General features: G+C 47.9%; 1 protein-coding gene across 6 annotated transcripts in view; it reads right to left on the reverse strand.

Annotated features, from left to right (window-relative positions):
• Positions 1 to 20,842, reverse strand: part of LOC144607605 (phosphatidylinositol 5-phosphate 4-kinase type-2 beta-like) — a 91,234-nt gene that overhangs the window by 5,522 nt on the left and 64,870 nt on the right. For all 6 annotated transcript variants that reach the window (XM_078424535.1, XM_078424533.1, XM_078424536.1 and 3 more), the window contains 3 exons: positions 20,489 to 20,527; positions 4,598 to 4,711; positions 2,830 to 3,085 (listed from right to left, as the gene is read on the reverse strand). In XM_078424535.1, coding sequence (XP_078280661.1) covers positions 2,830 to 3,085; positions 4,598 to 4,711; positions 20,489 to 20,527 — 409 coding nt within the window. The remainder of the gene's footprint in view (positions 1 to 2,829; positions 3,086 to 4,597; positions 4,712 to 20,488; positions 20,528 to 20,842) is intronic.

A 20,842-nucleotide genomic window follows, 5' to 3' on the forward strand; every position in this document is an offset into this window, starting at 1 on the left:
AAATTGTCCTTGGCGTGTAGTATAGTGCTAGTGTACGGGGATTGCAGTTCGGCCCGGACTCGGTGGGCTGAAGGGCCTGTTTCAGCGATGTATCCCTTAAATAAACAAAAACTAAGAGGCATTTTACCAGCAGCTCACAAAACTCCAGCTCTGAAGGGCGGCACGGTGGCGTAGCGGTAGAGTTGCAGCGCCGGAGACTCAGGTTCGATCCTGACTACGGGCGCCGTCTGTACGGAGTTTGTACGTTCTCCCCGTGACCTGCGTGGGTTTTCTCCGAGATCTTCGGTTTCCTCCCACACTCCAAAGACGTTCAGGTATGTAGGTTGATTGACTGGGTAAATGTAAAAATTGTCCGTAGTGTGTGTAGGATAGTGTTAGTGTGCGGGGATCGCTGGGCGGCGCGGACCCGGTGGGCTAAAGGGCCTGTTTCCGCGATTAAATCCCTTAAATAAACACAAACTAAGAGGCATTTTACCAGCTCACAAGACTCCAGCTCTGAACATCAAACAGGTTTTCCTTGCCTGTACCTCTGACCTGACACCCCACAGTGACTCCTGGTGTTACGGGGAAAAAGACCAAGACAAACACAGTTTGCAGTTGGATCTGACCATGCCCCTCACTCCACTTGCCAAATATAACACTGACGCTAAATTAAATAAAAACAACGTGCAGCTGGAAGCAATAATCTTCAATTAGCACTTTGTACCACCGACTGATAAACTGCACAAACGTGCAAAATGTTGAACGATCAGAAGTGGAATCACAGGCGTCCGACTCTCAATCCGATCCGTGCGGGAGATTTTACATTCCTTGTGTGAGAATGATCCCGGGCATGACAGGGTTAATGTATGAGGAGGGTTTGTATGAGGGTTAATGTATGAGGATGACTGGGTTAATGTATGAGGAGGGTTTGTATGAGGGTTAATGTATGAGGATGACTGGGTTAATGTATGAGGGTTTGTATGAGGGTTAATGTATGAGGATGACAGGGTTAATGCATGAGGAGCGTATGTATGAGGGTTAATGTATGAGGATGACTGGGTTAATGTATGAGGAGGGTTTGAAGCATCCGGGACTGTGCTCACTGTAGTTTAGAAGGAGGAGGGGCGGGGATCTCAGTAAAACCGACTGAACAGTGAAAGGCCCAGATAGTCGATGTAGAGAGGGTGTTTCCACAAACCTCTACAGATGCACCATCGAGAGCCTGCTGCTGATGGGCTGCATTACAGTCTGGTACGGGAACTGTTCTGCCCACAGCCACAAATCACTACAGAGAGTGGTGGAGACGGCACAGCACATCACTGGCAACTGTCTCCCGGCCATTCAGGACATTTTCTACCGGCGGTGCCTGCGGAAGGCACGCAGCATCATCAAGGACCACAGCCACCCAGCAGGCAGGCTGTTCTCCTTGTTACCGTCAGGCAGACGATACAGGAGTATGGCTGCGCGTACCACCAGACTTAAGAACAGTTTCTACCATCAGGCCATCAGGCTTCTGAACTCATAAACACATTTCAAATCATATATGTCGATTATTTTTAATATTGTCTTTTTACCTATTTTTAATATTGTCTTTTTACCTCACTAATGTCATTTTTAAAATCTTATTTATCCTTGGAATATTACTGCTGAGGTGACCCGTTGTCTTGTCAAATACATTTCATTGTACTGTTAACCCTGTGCCAACCTACACATGACAAATAAAATTGATTATTATTATTATTATTATGGGCGAATCCAGAACCAGAGACCAGAGCTTCAGAATATAAGAATGTAGCTTTAGAATGGAGATGAGGTGGAATTCCTTTAGTCAGAGGGTAGTGAATCTGTGGAATTAACTGCCACAGACGACAAAGGGTATTTCTTTCAGCATTCCAGCATCTACCTCTCCTCCTGCCATTCTCTTTGTTCCTTCCACACTCCCCGTCTCAACAGTCTAAAGAATCAAGACTGCTTTATTGTCATATGAAAGGTCTCGACCCGCAACGCCACCCATTCCTTCTCTCCAGAGATGCTGCCTGTTCCTGCTGAGTTACTCCAGCACTTTGTGTCTATCGTCGGTGTAAACTAGCATCTGCAGTTCCTTTCTAGGCTGTCTGACTTGGCCTTTATGAACCATTGCTTCCCTGTGATGATGCAGCCCCTAACAGTGGTGCCACATTGGGGAATAGTTAGAAATGCCCTGCAATAACATTTTTTGTTTAGTTTTAATTACAGCGCAGAAACGGGGCCTTCGGCCTACCAAGTCCGCACTGACCAGCAATCCCTGCACACTGACGCTACCCTACACATACCAGGGACAGTTTCCAATTACACCAAGCCAATTAACCTTCAAACCTGTATGTCTTTGGAGTGTGGGAGGAAACCAGAGATTCTGGGGGGGGGGGGGGGGGGGGGGGAACCCACGCAGGTCACAGGGAGAACGTACAAACTCCGTACAGACAACACCCGTAGTCAGGATCGAATCTAGGTCTCTGGTGCTGTAAGGCAGCAACTCTACCGCTGCGGCGTCCAAAATATACACGTTTTTCTCTTTTTCGGCACGACGATGGTCGACAATGGAAATATGTTTCAGAAGGTATCACAAAAGGCTGGAGTAACTCAGCGGGTCAGGCAGCATCTCGGGAGAGAAGGAATGGGTGATGTTTTTCGGGTCGAGACCCTTCTTTGGAAGTCTGTCTGTAGAAGGGTCTCGACCCGAAACGTCACCCGTTCCTTCTCTCCCGAGACGCTGCCTGACCCGCTGAGTTACTCCAGCATTTTGTGATACCTTCGATTTGTACCAGCGTCTGCAGTTATTTTCCTGTTTCAAAAGGTAAGTCCACTTACTGCCCTGGCTCTTTATAGCGTACACGTCCACGGTCGGGTCAAACTCTCCCGGTGCAAAGATTCGTGGGAAGTTCAACATATTTCCAGGACTGTCTGGTGGAGTTCCGTACGAGCCAACAGGATGACTCATCCCGTCGTTTTCATAGTCCTCCTCTTCCCCTTTCTCCTCCACCTCCACCTCTTCTTGCTCTGCACGGTCAACGTCGTGGATGCCAACTAACAGGCTGTAGTCCATGATCTTCAGTTGTGCTAAAAACTGTTGAAGTGAAAGACAAATTAGGTGAGGCGAGGATGTGTAACTCATGGCCCATCATCGGGGCATTAAGCTGCCCCGGGTGGAGTGTCCCTATCGTCTCTGGGAGTTTGCCAAATAACATAAATCATCCAACTTCACATCTGGAATGAATAGTCTGAAGGGCTCCCACCATCAGCAGTCAAGCCCTTTAGATAGAACAGTGCAACTACTGCACTCTGGGGCGGTCACGGTGGCGCAGCGGTTGAGTTGCTGCCTAACGGAGAATGCAGCGTTGCAGACCCGGGTTCGATCCCGAACACGGGCGCCGTCTGTACAGAGTTTGTACATTCTCCCCGAGACCTGCGTGGGTTTTCTCCGAGATCTTCGGTTTCCTCCCACACTCCAAAGATGTACAGGTTTGTGGGTTAATTGGCTTGGTAAATGTAAAAATTGTCCCGTGTGTGTGTGTCGGGTGGTGTTAATGTGCGGGGATCGCTGGCCGGCACGGGCCCGGTGGGCCGAAGGGCCTGTTTCCGCGCTGTATCTCTAAACTAAACTAATATAAACTCAACAATGGTGGTGGGTGTATGGAACGAGCTGCCAGAGGAGGTTGAGGCGGGGACTATCCCAACGTTTAAGAAACAGCTAGACAGGTACATGGATGGGACAGATTTGGAGGGATATGGGCGAAACGTGGGCAGGTGGATCTGGTGCAGCTGGGACATGTCGGCTGGTGTGGGCAAGTGGAGCCAAAGGGCCTGTTTCCACACTGTGTGACTCTATAACACAGGTGCCACCATGCGTGCGCCGAACATGATGCCAAGTTAAATTGATCTCATCTGCCTGTACGTACATGATCCATACCCCTCTATTTCCTGCACTTCCACGTGCCTATCTAAAAGCCTTTTAAACGGCGCTATCGTATCTGCCTCCTCCACCACCCCTGGCAGTGCATTCCAGGCCCCCACCACTCTGAGTAAAAAACCCGCCCCGCACATCTCGTTTAAATACCTCCTGTCTTATCTTACAGCTATATCTTCTTGTGGTTGGGCATTTCCACCTTGGTAAAAACTTTGCCCCTCTCACCCTTAAGCCGTGCCCTCTAATATCTGAATTTTCCACATGGGGAAGGTTCTGTTTTGTTGGACAGTTTTGTTGAACTGTTCTGTTCAATTATCTATTGGCGGCACGGTGGCGCAGCGGTAGAGTTGCTGCCTTACAGCGAATGCAGCGCCGGAGACCCGGGTTCCATCCCGACTACGGGTGCTGTCTGTATGGAGTTTGTACGTTCTCCCCCGTGACCTGCATGGGTTTTCTCCGAGATCCGCGGTTTCCTCCCACACTCCAAAGACATACAGGTTTGTAGGTTAATTGGCTTGGTAAAATGTAAATATTGTCCCTAGTGTGTGTTGGATAGTGTTAAAGTGCGGGGATCGCTGGTCGGCGCAGACTCGGTGGGCCGAAGGGCCTGTTTCCGCGCTGTATCTCTAAACTAAACTAAGCTAAAAGTAAACTTTACCAATAAATACTGACCTCAACATCACGCTTGAGTTTGTCCAGAAACATCTTTTTATTTTCATCTCCTATTTGAATTCTCTGCCCTTCATTGAGAAAGTCGTTGTCTTTCAGCGTTGGCAACTCCTTGGCCTGAAACAAAAGATATGGGCCACACATACATATAATGCAAGTTACACAACGGATTGATCCCAATGTACAGAGAACACTGACCATCACGGTAATAAACAGGGGCCGCAGATGCTGGTTGATACCAAAGATAGACACAAAATGTTGGGAGTAACTCGACGGGTCAGGCAGCATCTCTGGAGAAAAAAGATGGGTGACGTTTCGGGTGGGGAGCCTTCTTCGGACGTGAAAATTCAAGAAGGGTCCTGATTTGAAATGTCACCTGGACAATTCCCTCCACAGATGCCACCTGTCCCGCTGAGTTCCTCCACCATTTTGTGCCTATTTTCTTTATAGAGCAGTGCAGCACAGGACTGCCTTTATGTCCACACAGTCTGTGGTGTACATGATGCCAAGTTAATCTCCTCTGCCTGCATGTCCCCCATAATCCCCGTTCCCTGTATATCCATGTGCCCTATTTGGAGCGGCTAGGCTTCTACACGCTGGAATTTAGAAGGATGAGAGGGGATCTTATCGAAACATATAAGATTATTAAGGAGTTGGACACGTTAGAGGCAGGAAACATGTTCCCAATGTTGGGGGAGTCCAGAACCAGGGGCCACAGTTTAAGAATAAGGGGTAGGCCATTTAGAACGGAGATGAGGAAAAACTTTTTCAGTCAGAGTTGTGAATCTGTGGAATTCTCTGCCTCAGAAGGCAGTGGAGGCCAATTCTCTGAATGCATTCAAGAGAGAGCTAGATAGAGCTCTTAAGGATAGCGGAGTCAGGGAGTACGGGGAGAAGGCAGGAACGGGGTACTGATTGTGGATGATCAGCCATGATCACATTGAATAGTGGTGCTGGCTCGAAGGGCCGAATGGCCTACTCCTGCACCTATTGTTTATTGTCTATCTAATAGCTGCTTAAAAGCCACTATTGTGCCTGCTTTCACCACCATCCCAGGCAGCGCGTTCCAGGAATCCACTGTTCTCTGGAGCAAAAAAATGACACAGTGCTGGAGTAACTCAGCGGGCCATGTAGCATCTCTGGAGAACATGTTTCATGACGGGACCCTTCTTCAGGCTGATGATGGGGGTGGGGGGAAAGAAAGCTGGAAGACAAGAGGGTCAGGACAAAGCGTGGCAGGTAATAGGTAAACACAGATGTGGTGGGGGTGGGGGGAAGGGCTGATAAGTTGGAAAAAAGCCAGAGATGAGAACATAGGCATGGGACAAAAGAATTGAATAGTTGCAAATTGTGAAGCCAGAGGTGTGAAAAAAAGGTGGAGGTGGAGGGGAGGGGTTGGTACGAGTTCAGGTGGGGTGCAGGAGAATGGGGGGGAGAGCAGGGTGGGAGAGTGGGGATTAAAGGGGAAGGTGAGGGAGGGGGGTTTGTTCGAGGCTATCTAAAATTGGAGACTGACGTTCATACCATTAGGTTGTAAGCTACTCATGCGAGTAAATCAGCAACTACAGTTCCTTGTTTCGACACTACTGTCTGTAATTTTCTGCAATCAATGCAAAATAAAATGTGCTTGTGATACTTGCTTGGGAAACAAGGCAAAATGACTTTTATTCCCAGTCCCTATGAGTCAAAACACTCTTCTGTACTGATTACTTTCCTTTCCATAACTGCTTCTAACATGCACCGTGTTAAAAGTCGACACAAAATCCTGGAGTAACTCAGCGGGTCAGGCAGCATCTCGGGAGAGAAGGAATGGGTGAAGTCTCGGGTCGAGAACCTTCTTCAGACTGATCAGACTGAAGAAGGGTCTCGACCCGAAAGTCACCCATTCCTGTTCTTTGTGTGGGAAAGTTCTTCACTATGTTGCACATGTGGGGGTGTAAAGATGGCATACAAATGTCTGAGTAATGCATTTGAGTAATGTATTTGCAAATGGAAAGTTACAAACACTTATTCCTCCTTTTCACAGATCTAACTGTATGAGAATCAAAACTCGAGATGTATAATAATTTTTAGTCGGTCGGTGTAAGCTCTACTTCAAAGGAAACATCACTGTGCTCTGTTCCCTTGCATTTTTCATTTAACTTTTAAGTCTCGACATAAAAGCTCGGCACCACATCATAATTAATTTTTTTCCAACAGGAAGCTTATTCATCCATTTACAACCGAGATATTGTCTGCGTGCAACACAGCAGAGGGAACAATGTTTCATTGACCATCTCCTTGGGTCCTTACACGTTCTTTCCGCAAACCTGCTGAAACATAGAAACATAGAAAATAGGTGCAGGAGTAGGCCATTCGGCCCTTCGAGCCTGTACGCACCGCCATTCAATATGATCATGGCTGATCATCCAGCTCAGTAACCTGTACCTGCCTTCTCTCCATACCCCCTGATCCCTTTAGCCACAAGGGCCACATCTAACTCCCTCTTAAATATAGCCAATGAACTGGCCTCAACTACCTTCTGTGGGAGAGAATTCCACAGACTCACCACTCTCTGTGTGAAGAAATGTTTTCTCATCTCGGTCCTAAAAGACTTCCCCCTTATCCTTAAGCCGTGACCCCTGGTTCTGGACTTCCCCAACATCGGGAACAATCTTCCCGCAACTAGCCTCTCCAACCCCTTAAGAATTTTATATGTTTCTATAAGATCTTCTAAATTCCAGCGAGTATAAGCCGAGTCTATCCAGTCTTTCTTCATATGAAAGTCCTGCCATCCCAGGGATCAATCTGGTGAACCTTCTCTGTACTCCCTCTAAAGCTAGAATGTCTTTCCTCAGATTAGGACCACGGGAATTATAGCATCTTACAGCATCACGGGAAGTGACAGCCCTGTGTTAGCCCGTGCGAGCGATGGCCTTTCGTCCGTAGCCCTTTACAGCAAGGTGTCAGGCGGACATGCACCCATTAGGGTAGCGAGGTCCACTAAATTGTGCCTCTCCAATGGTAAGTAAGCCAGTATGAGTGGTGTTATACCATTTTAGCAGCATGAATAATTTTGGTTCAAAATGGCCCATATTTAGATTTAGATGTTTTCGATTTAGAGATACGGCGCGGAAACAGGCCCTTCGGCCCACCGAGTCTGTGCCGCCCAGCGATCCCCGCACATTAACAGTATCCTACACACACTAGGGACAATTTTTACATTTACCCAGTCAATTAACCTACATACCTGCACGTCTTTGGAGTGTTGGAGGAAACCGAAGATCTCGGAGAAAACCCACGCAGGTCACGGGGAGAACGCACAAACTCCGTACAGACGGCGCCCGTAGTCAGGATCGAACCTGAGTCTCCGGCGCTGCATTCGCTGTAAGGCAGCAACTCTACCGCTGCGCCACCGTGCCGCCCAATTATATTATATTATTATATTATAGCACAATTTGTTTTACATTTATATTTACTCAACATCCCCCACCAAAGAGGTGCAGCATTCACAATGACCTAAGAGTCATACATTTCGCTCTATCTCTAATGCAGCGCAGTGGCGCAGCGGTAGAGTTGCTGCCTCACAGCGCTAGAGACCCAGGGTCGATCCTGACTACGGGTGCTGTCTGTACGGAGTTTGTACGTTCTCCCTGTGATCCCGTGGGTTTTCTCCGGATGCTCCGGTTTCCTCCCACATCCCAAAGACGTGCAGGTTTGTAGGTTAATTGGCCCTCTGTAAATTAACCCTGGTAGGATAGAACTAGTGCAAGGGTAGTATAAGACAATGACTGCAGATGCTGGTACAAATCGAAGGTATTTATTCACAAAATGCTGGAGTAACTCAGCAGGTCAGGCAGCATCTCAGGAGAGAAGGAATGGGTGACGTTTCGGGTCGAGACCCTTCTTCAGACTGGTGTCAGGGGGGCTCGTCGGCACAGACTCAGTGGGGCAATGGGCCTGTTTCCACTCTGTATCTCTAAACTAAACTGAACTAAATTCTGCTGCTTTAATGACCAATGCACAGAAATATTAAACTTCACACGCACATCTTTCAGGATTGAGATTACAGAGATCAGCAGACATGGTCCATGGCTATATTTGAGTAATCATTTACTAACCAGAAACCTGTAACTTTTGATCATCAGACACTTAGCCTTAAACAGCAAACTCCAAGAATCATCTCGGTTGTGAGACCGAGATGATTCTTATCAGCGAACGTTGGTGATACTGTGATCAGGAAAGCTGCTGTAAATATAGACACAAAGAGCTGGAGTAATTCAGCGGGTCAGGCACATTTCCGGACAACATTCATAGGTGGCGTTTTGTGTCAGGGACCCTCTTCAGATTGCAGGCCCTTGTAGCCACAAAGCTGCTGCAATGCAATGGGGTGAGGTGAAATTTAAACCTCAGCCAGCTTTCCCGCTGGGCTGCTTGAGTTTAGTTTATTGTCACGTGCAGTGAGGTGCAGCGAAAAGCTTTGAGTTCCATTTATTTGCCACATAATAACATTCAAAAGCTAAGAGAAATCAAAACTATTAGCAATCCCACGGTGCTATCCTGTGGAAAAGCTGCAAATATCAGTAAATATAAGTTCATAAATGATAGGAGCAGAATTAGACCATTAGGCCCATCAAGTCTACTCCACCATGGATGATGTATCTTTACCTCTTAACCCCATTCTCCTGCCTTCTCCCCATAATCCCCGACACCCGTAGGCAACACGGTGGTGCATCATAGAAACATAGAAAATAGGTGCAGGAGTAGGCCATTCGGCCCTTCGAGCCTGCACCGCCATTCAATATGATCATGGCTGATCACCCAGCTCAGTAGCCTGTACCTGCCTTCTCTCCATACCCCCTGATCCCTTTAGCAAAAAGGGCCACATCTAACTCCCTCTTAAATATAGCCAATGAACTGGCCTCAACTACCTTCTGTGGCAGAGAATTCCACAGACTCACCACTCTCTGTGTGAAGAAATGTTTTTTCATCTCGGTCCTAAAAGACTTCCCCCTTATCCTTAAGCTGTGACCCCTGGTTCTGGACTCCCCCAACATCGGGAACAATCTTCCCGCATCTAGCCTCTCCAACCCCTTACGAATTTTATATGTTTCTATAAGATCCCCCCTCAGTCTTCTAAATTCCAGCGAGTACAAGCCCAGTCTATCCAGTCTTTCCTCATATGAAAGTCCCGCCATCGACACTGCTCTTCACACTGCACTGACCCACCTTGAACACCAGGGGAGCTATGTGAGGATGCTCTTCCTCGACTTCAGCTCTGCCTTTAACACGGTCATCCCGAGCAGACTGGTCACCAAACTTTCCGACCTTGGATTTTCCCAAACCATCTGCCAATGGATCAAGGACTTCCTGACCAACCGCCCCCAGACCGTCAAAATAGGCCCTCACCTCTCCTCCACCATTACACTGAGCACCGGCTCACCACAGGGCTGTGTGTTGAGCCCCATCCTTTACTCCCTCTACACTCACGACTGCGCCCCCACCCATCCCACCAACACCATCATCAAGTTCGCGGATGACACGACTGTGGTTGGACTCATCTCAGAAGGAGATGAGACAGCCTATAGGGATGAAATCCAAAGGCTGGCAGCATGGTGTTCAGTGAACAATCTGGTCCTGAACTCCTCCAAAACAAAGGAACTTATAATTGACTTTAGAAAAACCAGTGGAGATTACGACCCACTCTACATCAATGGGGTCTGTGTGGAAAGGGTACCAGCTTTCAGGTTCCTGGGTACGCACATCGCAGAGGATCTTACCTGGTCTACCAACACCATCACCACAGTAAAGAAGGCACAGCAGAGACTCCACTTCCTGAGGATCCTCAGGAAAACCAACCTGCAGGAGAAGCTCATGTTGTCCTTCTATCGCTGCTCCATCGAGAGTGTGCTGGCATACTGTATAACCACATGGTATGCCAGCTGCTCAGAAAAGGACAGGAAGGCCCTTCAGAGGGTCATCACGACGGCCCAGAAGATCATCGGCTGCTCACTGCCCTCCCTGGAGCACCTGTTCAGCCTACGCTGCCTCAGTAGAGCAGGCAAAATAATAAAAGATCCATCCCACCCCGGCCACCGTCTGTTTGTTCATCTGCCCTCTGGTCGACGTTTCAGGTCGATCAAATCCCGAACAAACAGACTTAAGAACAGTTTTTACCCCAGGGCCATACGAGAACTGAACACTACCTTTGCACTAGGCAACACCGTTAAAAAATCTTGTACTTAATATAATTGTATTTAATTGTATTTATGTATTTATTTGTTTTTGCATTTATTGCATATATGTTTGTACGCACCGTCAGGATTGGCTATTTTTTTAATTTCGTTGTACTCGTTGCAATGACAATAAATGAATATTATTATTATTATTATCAATCTGGTGAACCTTCTCTGTACTCCCTCTAAGGCAAGAACGTCTTTCCTCAGGTTAGGAGACCAAAACTGCACACAATACTCCAGGTACGGTCTCACCAAGGCCCTGTACAACTGCAGCAGAACCTCCCTGCTCCTAAACTCAAATCCTCTTGCTATGAATGCCAACATACCATTCGCTTTCTTCACTGCCTGCTGCACCTGCATGCTTGCTTTCAATGACTGGTGCACCATGACACCCAGGTCACGTTGCATCTCCCCTTCTATCAATCGGTCACCATTCAGGTAATACTCTTCTTTCCTGTTCTTGCCGCCAAAGTGGATAACCTCACATTTATCCACATTATATTGCATCTGCCATGCATTTGCCCACTCGCCTAATCTATCCAAGTCACTCTGCAGCCTCCTAGCATCCTCCTCGCAGCTAACACTGCCACCCAGCTTCGTGTCATCCGCAAACTTAGAGATGTTGCATTCAATTCCCTCATCCAAATCATTAATATACACTGTAAATAACTGGGGTCCCAGCACTGAGCCTTGCGGGTACCCCACTAGTCACTGCCTGCCATTCCGAAAAGGACCCGTTTATTCCTACTCTTTGCTTCTTGTCCGCCAACCAATTTTCTATCCACCTCAACACTGAACCCTCAATACCGTGTGCTTTAAGTTTGTACACCAATCTCCTATGTGGGACCTTGTCGAAGGCCTTCTGAAAGTCCAGATATAACACATCGACTGGTTCTCCCTTATCCACTCTACTAGTTACATCCTCGAAAAATTCTATAAGATTCGTCAGACATGATTTGCCTTTGGTAAATCCATGCTGACTTTGTCCGATGATTTCACCACTTTCCAAATGTGATGCTATCACATCTTTAATAACTGACTCTAGCATTTTCCCCACTACCGATGTTAGGCTAACTGGTCTATAATTCCCCGTTTTCTCTCTCCCTCCCTTTTTAAAAAGTGGGGTTACATTAGCTACCCTCCAGTCCTCAGGAACTACTCCAGAATCTAAAGAGTTTTGAAAAATTATCACTAATGCATCCACTATTTCTGAGGCTACTTCCTTAAGCACTCTGGGATGCAGCCTATCTGGCCCTGGGGATTTATCTGCCTTTAATCCATTTAATTTACCTAACACCACTTCCCGACTAACCTGGATTTCCCTCAGTTCCTCCATCTCATTAGACCCCCGGTCCCCCGCTATTTCCGGCAGACGGTTTATGTCTTCCTTAGTGAAGACAGAACCAAAGTATTTGCTCAATTGGTCTGCCATCTCCTTGTTCCCTATGATCAATTCACCTGTTTCCGACTGCAAGGGACCTACATTTGTCTTAACTAATCTTTTTCTCTTGACATATCTATAAAAGCTTTTGCAGTCAGTTTTTATCGGTAGAGCTGCTGCCTTACAGCGCCAGACCCGGGTTCAATAGACAATAGACAATAGGTGCAGGGGTAGGCCATTCAGCCCTTGAGCCAGCACCGCCATTCAATGTGATCATGGCTGATCATTCTCAATCAGTACCCCGTTCCTGCCTTCTCCCCATACACCCTGACTCCGCTATCCTTAATAACTCTATCTAGCTCTCTCTTGAATGCATTCAGAGAATTGGCCTCCACTGCCTTCTGAGGCAGAGAATTCCACAGATTCACAACTCTCTGACTCAACTCGATCCTGACTACGGGTGCTGCCTGCATGGAGTTTGTACGTTCTCCCCGTGACCTGCTTTGGTTTTCTCCGTGATCTTTGGTTTCCTCCCACATAGGTTCATTGGCTTGGTATCAATATAAAATTGTCCCGAGTGTGTGTAGTATAGAAACATAGAAAATAGGTGCAGGAGTAGGCCATGCGGCCCTTCGAGCCTGCACCGCCATTCAATACGATCATGGCTGATCATCCAACTCAGTATCCCGTATCTGCCTTCTCTCCATACCCCCTGATCCCTTTAGCCACAAGGGCCACATCTAACTCCCTCTTAAACATAGCCAATTAACTGGCCTCAACTACCTAATGTGCGGGGATCACCAGTCCATGCGGACTCAGTGGGCCGGAGGGCTTGTTTCTGCACTGTATCTCCGAAGTTTTTTTCCCACGACACCCAGACATGTGCGCCTCAAGTCACGGCGCCCCTTTGCCATGCAAGCCCACGAGCTGCTCTGTACAACACCGGTCGACACTTCCACAGACACCTGGGTCAAGACGAGGTGGAGAGACCAGTGGAAGTCAGCGGAACCATCTAGGCTGCACCGCTACATCGGTGAACCCATGGATGTCCCTGGCCAGGACCTGCCCCGAAAGCAGTGGATAACCCTCAACCGCTTGAGGACAGGCGTGGGACGCTATGGAGTAGCGATGAAGAGGTGGGGTCTCGTGGACAGTGCCTTCTGCGAGTGTGGGGACCCAACACAGACAGTGGAGCACACAGTCACCCCAAATACTGGCCACCAAATGGTGAACGAGGTCTGATTGACCTGGACGATGACACGTTGGGCCGGCTCGCCTCAACGGAGCTGCAGGTCTAAAAGACGTACGACGGAAGATCTCTGAAGTAAGCTAAAATATAGCACATAGAACAGTACAGCACAAGAACAGGCCGCTCTGCCCACAATGTCTGTGCCGTACATGATACCAACATGACCTAATCTTCTCTACCTGCCCTTGATCCATGTCACTTGATTCACTGCATACCCATGGTGCTCTCACCACCATTTCTCAATGTCACCTCACCAAATTGGGTGGTCACAGTGGCGCAGCGGTAGAGTTGCTGCCTTACAGCAAATGCAGCGCCGGAGACCCGGGTTCGATCCTGACTACGGATCGCGGGTCGGCGTGGACCCGGTGGGCCGAAGGGGCCTGTTTCCACGCTGTATCTCTAAACTAAACAAATGATCTGCTTATTATCACACGGTTGTTTGTGAGGATTTGCTATGTGCAAACTGGCTTTAATGAATTTGACAATCCAGCAATGATTACACTGCAAAATTACTTTGTTGCAAAGTGCTTTAGAAAACTGAGAAAAAGTAGAAGAGTCAGTTATAAATGTAAACCTTTTGTTATATTAAATATATTCAATTTACCGAGTCGACATCTTGACATTCGTCACAATGTCAAGTTTGGTATTTAAGCTCAACAACAGTCTCCTCCAGCCCTCCCCCTCTCACCCTGAAGAAGGGTTCAAACCCAAAACGTCGCCTATGCATGTCCTCCAGTGATGTCGCCTGACTCGCTGAGTTACTCCAGCACTTTGTGATTTGCTGAAGATTCCAGCATCTGCGGTTCCTAGTGCCCCCAGCACAAGGGGTCATAGACTCTCTGATGTTCATCGACTCTGATGCATCATCGTGTGTGTCGTACGATTATGTGCTTTCCTTTCAGTAGATCTACGCTGACTGCCTCAACCGTTGCAGGTGAATGGCAAGTTCCACATCCCATCCACACTTTTCTGGCTTCAGGTTAGGAATCTAGCACGACGTTTCAATTGCCTGTTTATGCATCCAAAAAACAGAGATCAACTTGGGCAGGTCGTAGAGACTTACAGTGTGAAAACAGGCCCCTTGCCCTAACGTGTCCATGCAGACCAACATGCCTCATCTACACTAGTCCCACCTACCTGCATTCAGCCTCTGTTCCTCTAAACCTGTCCTTTCCATGTACCTGAACAAATGTCTCTTAAACGTTGTGATAGTACCTGCCTCAACTACCTCCTCCAGCGGCTCATTCCATACACCTACCACCCTTTGTGTAAACAAGTTGCCCCACAGGTCCCTATTAAATCTTTCCCCGTTAGAACTGAGATGAGGAAAAACTTTTGCTGTCAGAGAGTTGTGAATCTGTGGAATTCTCTGCCTCAGAAGGCAATGGAGGCCAATTCTCTGAATGCATTCAAGAGAGAGCTGGATAGAGCTCTTAAGGATAGCGGAGTCAGGGGGTATGGGGAGAAGGCAGGAACGGGGTACTGATTGAGAATGATCAGCCATGATCACATTGAATGGCGGTGCTGGCTCGAAGGGCCGAATGGCCTCCTCCTGCACCTATTGTCTATTGTCTATTGCCCCCCTCACCTTCAACCTATATCCTCTGGTTCTCGATTCCCCCATTCTGGTGCATTTACCCTGTCCGTTCCTCTCGTGATCTTGCCCACCTCTGTAAGATCATCCCTCATCCTCCTGTGTCGCCAGGAATAAAGTCCTAGCCTGCTCAACTACCTCCGTATAGTACAGGCCCTCAGGTCCTGGCAACAGGCTTGAAAATCTTTTCTGCGCCCTTTCTAGCTGAACAAAATCTTGGGATAGGAAAGGTTTGGAGGGATACGGGCAGGTGGGATTGGTGTAGATGGGGGCATCTTCATCGGCATGGGCAAGTAGGGCTGAATGGCCTGCTTCCGTGCTGTAAGACTCTATGACCTCTTCGCCAATATCTATTAAAAATGCATAACAGCCTGTCATATATGACTCAGTCACCATTAGTGTGCTTGTTTATGGTCTGGGGCTGCACTATTACCGCAGCGAGTCTACAGTGTGGAGCAGATGATTGATGCATCAAGCTCATGTACCCAATACCAGCTGAAAATCACGCTGACAGCCCATTCATCTCACGGCTGTTTGCGAGACGGAATGGCTGCACAACAATGGCCAACACACATCAAATAAAAAGCTGTTCATTGTGCGAGATGTGCAGATGTAAAGTATTATTAGAGAGATGACAAATTGCCCGGGATACAGTGAGCAAAGGAACAGCCCGTGACAGAGTGTCCCACCTGCAGAGCTGCTCACCGGGTGGTTACTGCCACCTTTGAACCAAACCAAAATGTCTGGCAGCACAGATTACTTGGGCACATGGAAATGATCAAAATGCCCACAGGAGATGGTGGACTCCTGATGATCGAGACGGGCGTTGTGGCACAGATCCAGCACCATCCCAGAGAGTTTACCTCAAAGCTCTTGGCCGGCACGGTGGCGCAGGGGTAGAGTTGCTGCTTTTGTCCCAGGTTCAATCCCGACTATGGGCACTTGCCTGTATGTTCTCCCTGTGATCGCGTGGGTTTTCTCCGAGTTCTTACGTTTCTACGTTTTTGGCGGTGCTGGCTCGAAGGGCCAAATGGCCTCCTCCTGCCCCGTTTTTCTATGTTTCTATTTGCTCAACATCTCCCACCAAAGAGGTACAGGGTTCACGATGGTCAAAGACTCGTGCATTTTGTTTCTCGTCTAACACAGCACGATGACACAGCGGTAGAACTGGTGCCTCACTGCGCAGGTCAAGAACTACAGTACGGGGATCGCTGGTCGGCATGGACTCTGTGGGCCAAAGGGCCTGTCTCCACATTGCATCTCTAAATTAAACTCAATTTAGTTTAGTTTAGTGTTACATTTACCGAGGTACAGTGAAAAACTTTTGTTGTACGCTATCCAGTCAGTGGAAAGACTAATACACGATTACAATAGAGCCATGCACTGTGTATCAGTCTGAAGAAGGGTCTCGACCCAAAACGTCACCCATTCCTTCTCTCCTGAGATGCTGCCTGACCTGCTGAGTTACTCCAGCATTTTGTGAAATAAATACCTTCGATTTGTACCAGCATCTGCAGTTATTTTCTTACACTACATGCACAGTGTAGATACATGATCAAGGGAATAACGTTTAGTGCAAGATGAACTCCAGTAAAGTCCGATTACAGATAAACCGAGGGTCTCCAGTGAGGTGGGTAGTAGCTGGGGGCAGTTCTCCAGTTGTTGATAGGGATGATTCAGTGTTTAGATTCGGAAATGTTGGTGCAGTACTGAGGAAATCTGTAACAAAAAGTCACTTCATTGTTGGAGGCAGCAGTTTGCTCCATGAAGACAGAGGCCCCCATGGACATATTGCGAAGGAGTGCGGAGGAGCTAAGATCTGACGGCCTTACTAAATCCACTAAATCCACGCTGTTGCTTGTGGGAGCTCCCTGTAGATCTTCCTGCACTACACAGTGGTTGCAATCACAGGTAGTTCTGTGGCTACTGAGCACTTTGAACCATTGTGATGGGAACGTGAAAGGAGTAACACCAACGCATGCTTTTCTTTACAGCAAATAACTGATCAGGTGTCATTACACACATAGAAACATAGAAAATAGGTGCAGGAGTAGGCCATTCGGCCCTTCGAGCCTGCACCGCCATTCAATATGATCATGGCTGATCATCCAGCTCAGTAACCCGTACCTGCCTTCTCTCCATACCCCCTGATCCCTTTAGCCACAAGGGCCACATCTAACTCCCTCTTAAATATAGCCAATGAACTGGCCTCAACTACCTTCTGTGGCAGAAAATTCCACAAGGAGAGATTGGGCAAAGTTGGATTGTTTTCTCCAGAATGAGACTTGTTATGGGGAAACCTGATAGAAGTCGTAGTAGTTTAGTTTATTGTCACGTGTGCCGAGGTACAGTGAAAAGCTTTTTGTTTTGGGCTAACCAGTCAGCGGAAAGACCATACACGATTGCAATCGATCCGTCTACAATGCACAGACACACTAGAAAGGGAATAACGTTTAGTGCAAGATAAAAGTCTAGTAATGTCTGATTAACAATGGTTCGATGGTTTCCAACGAGGTCGTTAATAGCTCAGGACTGCTCTCCAGTTTTTGATAGGATGGTTCAGTTGCCAGATGTAAAATTACGAGACACAGATAGGGTAGACAGTCCTAGGGCGCAATTGTAAATGACTAGAGGGCATAACTGTGAGGTAAGAGTGGCAACGTTTAAAGGAGAATGTGTGGGGTACGTTTTTTTTAACTAAAGGGTGGTGGGTGACAAGAATGTGCTGCCAGGGGTGGTGGCAGAGGCAGATACGATAGTGGCGTTTCAGAGGCTTTTAAATAGGCACATGGATATGCAGGGAATGGGGAGATGTGGATCACAGGCAGGCAGACAAGATTAGTTTAAGTTGGCACCATGTTTGGCACAGACTATTTATATACATTCTGGTACATTAACGATTACAGAGTCGTACTGCGTGGAAGCAGGCAGTTCGGCTCAACTTGCCCACACTGACCAACACCTCCCATCTACACTAGTCCCATCTGCCTGCATTCGGCCCATATCCCTCAAAACCACTCCTATCCATGTTTCTGCCTAGATGTTTCTTAATCGTTGCGTTTAAAGGCATTCAGTTTAGAAGAACAGGTACCTCAACAGGATGGCGTCCTTGCAGAAATAACACGGACAGATGACATAATTACATTGGTAGCTGAGAAATTCACTAGAGGATGAACATCACACAAACCCACGCACAGGTCTCTAGATAAATTGCATCAGTTCCACTAGGGACAGGGATTACGTTGCATTATTTCGAGTAGGTTTAACATTGCCATTATGAAGCCCCGTTCAATCTTGTTCTTGCAAGAATTATCCGGGGAAGTCTTACTTTCCATCTACTGCCCTTATTAATTCTGAGCGACATTGTTTCTCTAACGCGAAATACAGAGGAACTCGGTAGGTCAGGCAGCATCTGTGGAGGGAAAGAGACAGAAGATGTCTCGGGTCAGGGCCCTTCTTCAGACCAGAGTGCACAGCTGTTGCCTCCACCCCTTCCCCTCCTCTCTTTCTACCTATTGCCTCCCCTCCATCAGTCTGAAGAAGGGACCGGATCCAAAACGTTGGTCTCCATTCCCCCCCCACAGATGCCGCCTGACCCACAGTGTTCCTCCCACACATGAATCCTTGCTCGAGGCTCCAGCATCTGCCGTCTCTTGTGTCTTCATTGTTTTTTCTCAACGCTTTGTCTCCCTGGTCTACCACAGTCACAGTCTACTGGCGCCAAAGTCGGTTCCTCTGGGCCTCTAGTCTAATTCCCAGGAAATGCACAGAAACAGTGTAAGTCTTAGTTAAGTGAATCGTTAACAGATGCAGCAAGAAATCAGGCCATTCAGCCCTCCGGGTCCATGCCAACCATCGAGCACCCACTCACACTTTTGTTCTAAGTTCCCTCCGTAACTCCCTGGTCCACTCGTCCCTTCCAACCCAAACCACCCCCTCCCCGGGCACTTTCCCCAGCAACTGCAGGAGATGCAACACCTGTCCCTTCACCTCCCCCCTCAACTCCATCCAAGGACCCAAACAGTCTTTCCAGGTGAGGCAGAGGTTCACCTGCACCTCCTCCAACCTCATCTATTGCATCCGCTGTTCCAGATGTTAACGTCTCTACTTCGGCGAGATCAAGCGCAGGCTCAGCGATCGTTTCGCTCAACACCTTCGCTCAGTCCGCCTTAACCAACCTGGTCTCCCAGTGGCTCAGCACTTCAACTCCCCCTCCCATTCCCAATCTGACATTTCTGTCCTGGGCCTCCTCCATTGTCATAGTGAGGCCCAGCGCAAATTGGAGGAACAGCATCATATATTTCGCTGGGGCAGCTTACACCCCAGTGGTATGAACATTGACTTCTAACTTCAGATAGTTCCTCTGTCCCTCTCTTTCCCCTCCCCCTTCCCAGTTCTCCCACTAGTCTTCCTGTCTCCGACTACATCCTATCTTTGTCCCGGCCCCTCCCCTGACAACAGTCTGAAGAAGGGTCTCGACCCAAAACGTCAGCCATTCCTTCTCTCCCGAGATGCTGCCTGACCCGCTGAGTTACTCCAGCATTTTGTGGCTACCTTTGTTCTGATTTATCTCACTTTCTCAACCACTCCCTGCACAATCAGGGCAATTTACAGAAGCCAATTACCCTACAAGCCTTTGGTATGTGAGAGGGAACCGGAGCACACTGTAGTTTTGTTATTGCCACGTGTACCGAGACACAGTGAAAAGCTTTTTTGATGCGTGCAGTCCAGTCAGCGGAAAGACTATACATGACTACAATCAAGCTGTCCACAGTGTACCGTTACAGGATAGAGGGAATAACGTTTAGTGCAAGGTATAGTCCGTCCGATTAAAGACAGTCTAAGGCTTTCCAATGAAGGGGATGGTGGGTCAGAACTGTTCTCTAGTTGGTTCAGTTGCCTAATAACAGCTGGGGAGAAACTGTCCCTGAAACTGGGCGTGTGCGTTTTCACACTTTGGTACCTCTTGCCTGATGGGAGAGGGGTTAAGAGGGAGTGACTGGGGTGAGACTGGCCCTTGAGACCTGAAGGAAACCGATGCGCTCGCAGGGAGAACATGCAAATTCCACACAGACGAACCTGGAACTCTGGCACTGTGAAGCAATCGTTCTACCAGCTGTGCCACCCCTGTTCTTCCCTGGTGGCACCTACTCAAGGCAACAAGGGAGCCAACGCACTCTCATGCAAGCCCCTTGGGATTTAGTATCTGAGTGTTGCTGCAATGTTTTTTTCATGGGTATTTTTAAGGTGGAGATTGATAAGATTCTTGATTAGTACGGGCGTCAGGGGTTATGGAGAGAAGGCAGGAGAATGGGGTTGAGAGGAAAAGATAGATCAGCCATGATTGAATGGCAGAGTAGACTTGATGGGCCGAACATGCTAACTTTCCACCAATAACATGAACTTATGAACATAAGATAATTATGCAGCTCGTAAATACAGATCACCATACCTTTTCTTTTCCACTGGCTTCCCTCGATACTGTTGAACCCTACGGAGATAAATAACAAGAAATTATTGCCAATGTCTTTTTAAAAGGAAATTAAAATGATACTATCCTCGGATTCCATGCATTATAACCTCACTAACGAGATGTGAGACAAAGAAGATAGACACAAGATGCTGGAGTAACTCAGCAGGTCAGGCAGCATATCTGGAGAAAAGGAACAGTTGACGTTTTGGGTCGAGACCATTGTTCAAGGGCCCTGGTATCGTGTCCGAGCCTATCAGTGATCACCCGTATACTAGTTCTATCCTGCAGACTAGGGACATTTTACAGAAGCCAGTTAACCTACAAACCTGCTTG

Source organism: Rhinoraja longicauda, chromosome 29 (assembly GCF_053455715.1).
Source record: "Rhinoraja longicauda isolate Sanriku21f chromosome 29, sRhiLon1.1, whole genome shotgun sequence".
NCBI classification, from domain to species: Eukaryota; Metazoa; Chordata; class Chondrichthyes; order Rajiformes; family Arhynchobatidae; genus Rhinoraja; species Rhinoraja longicauda.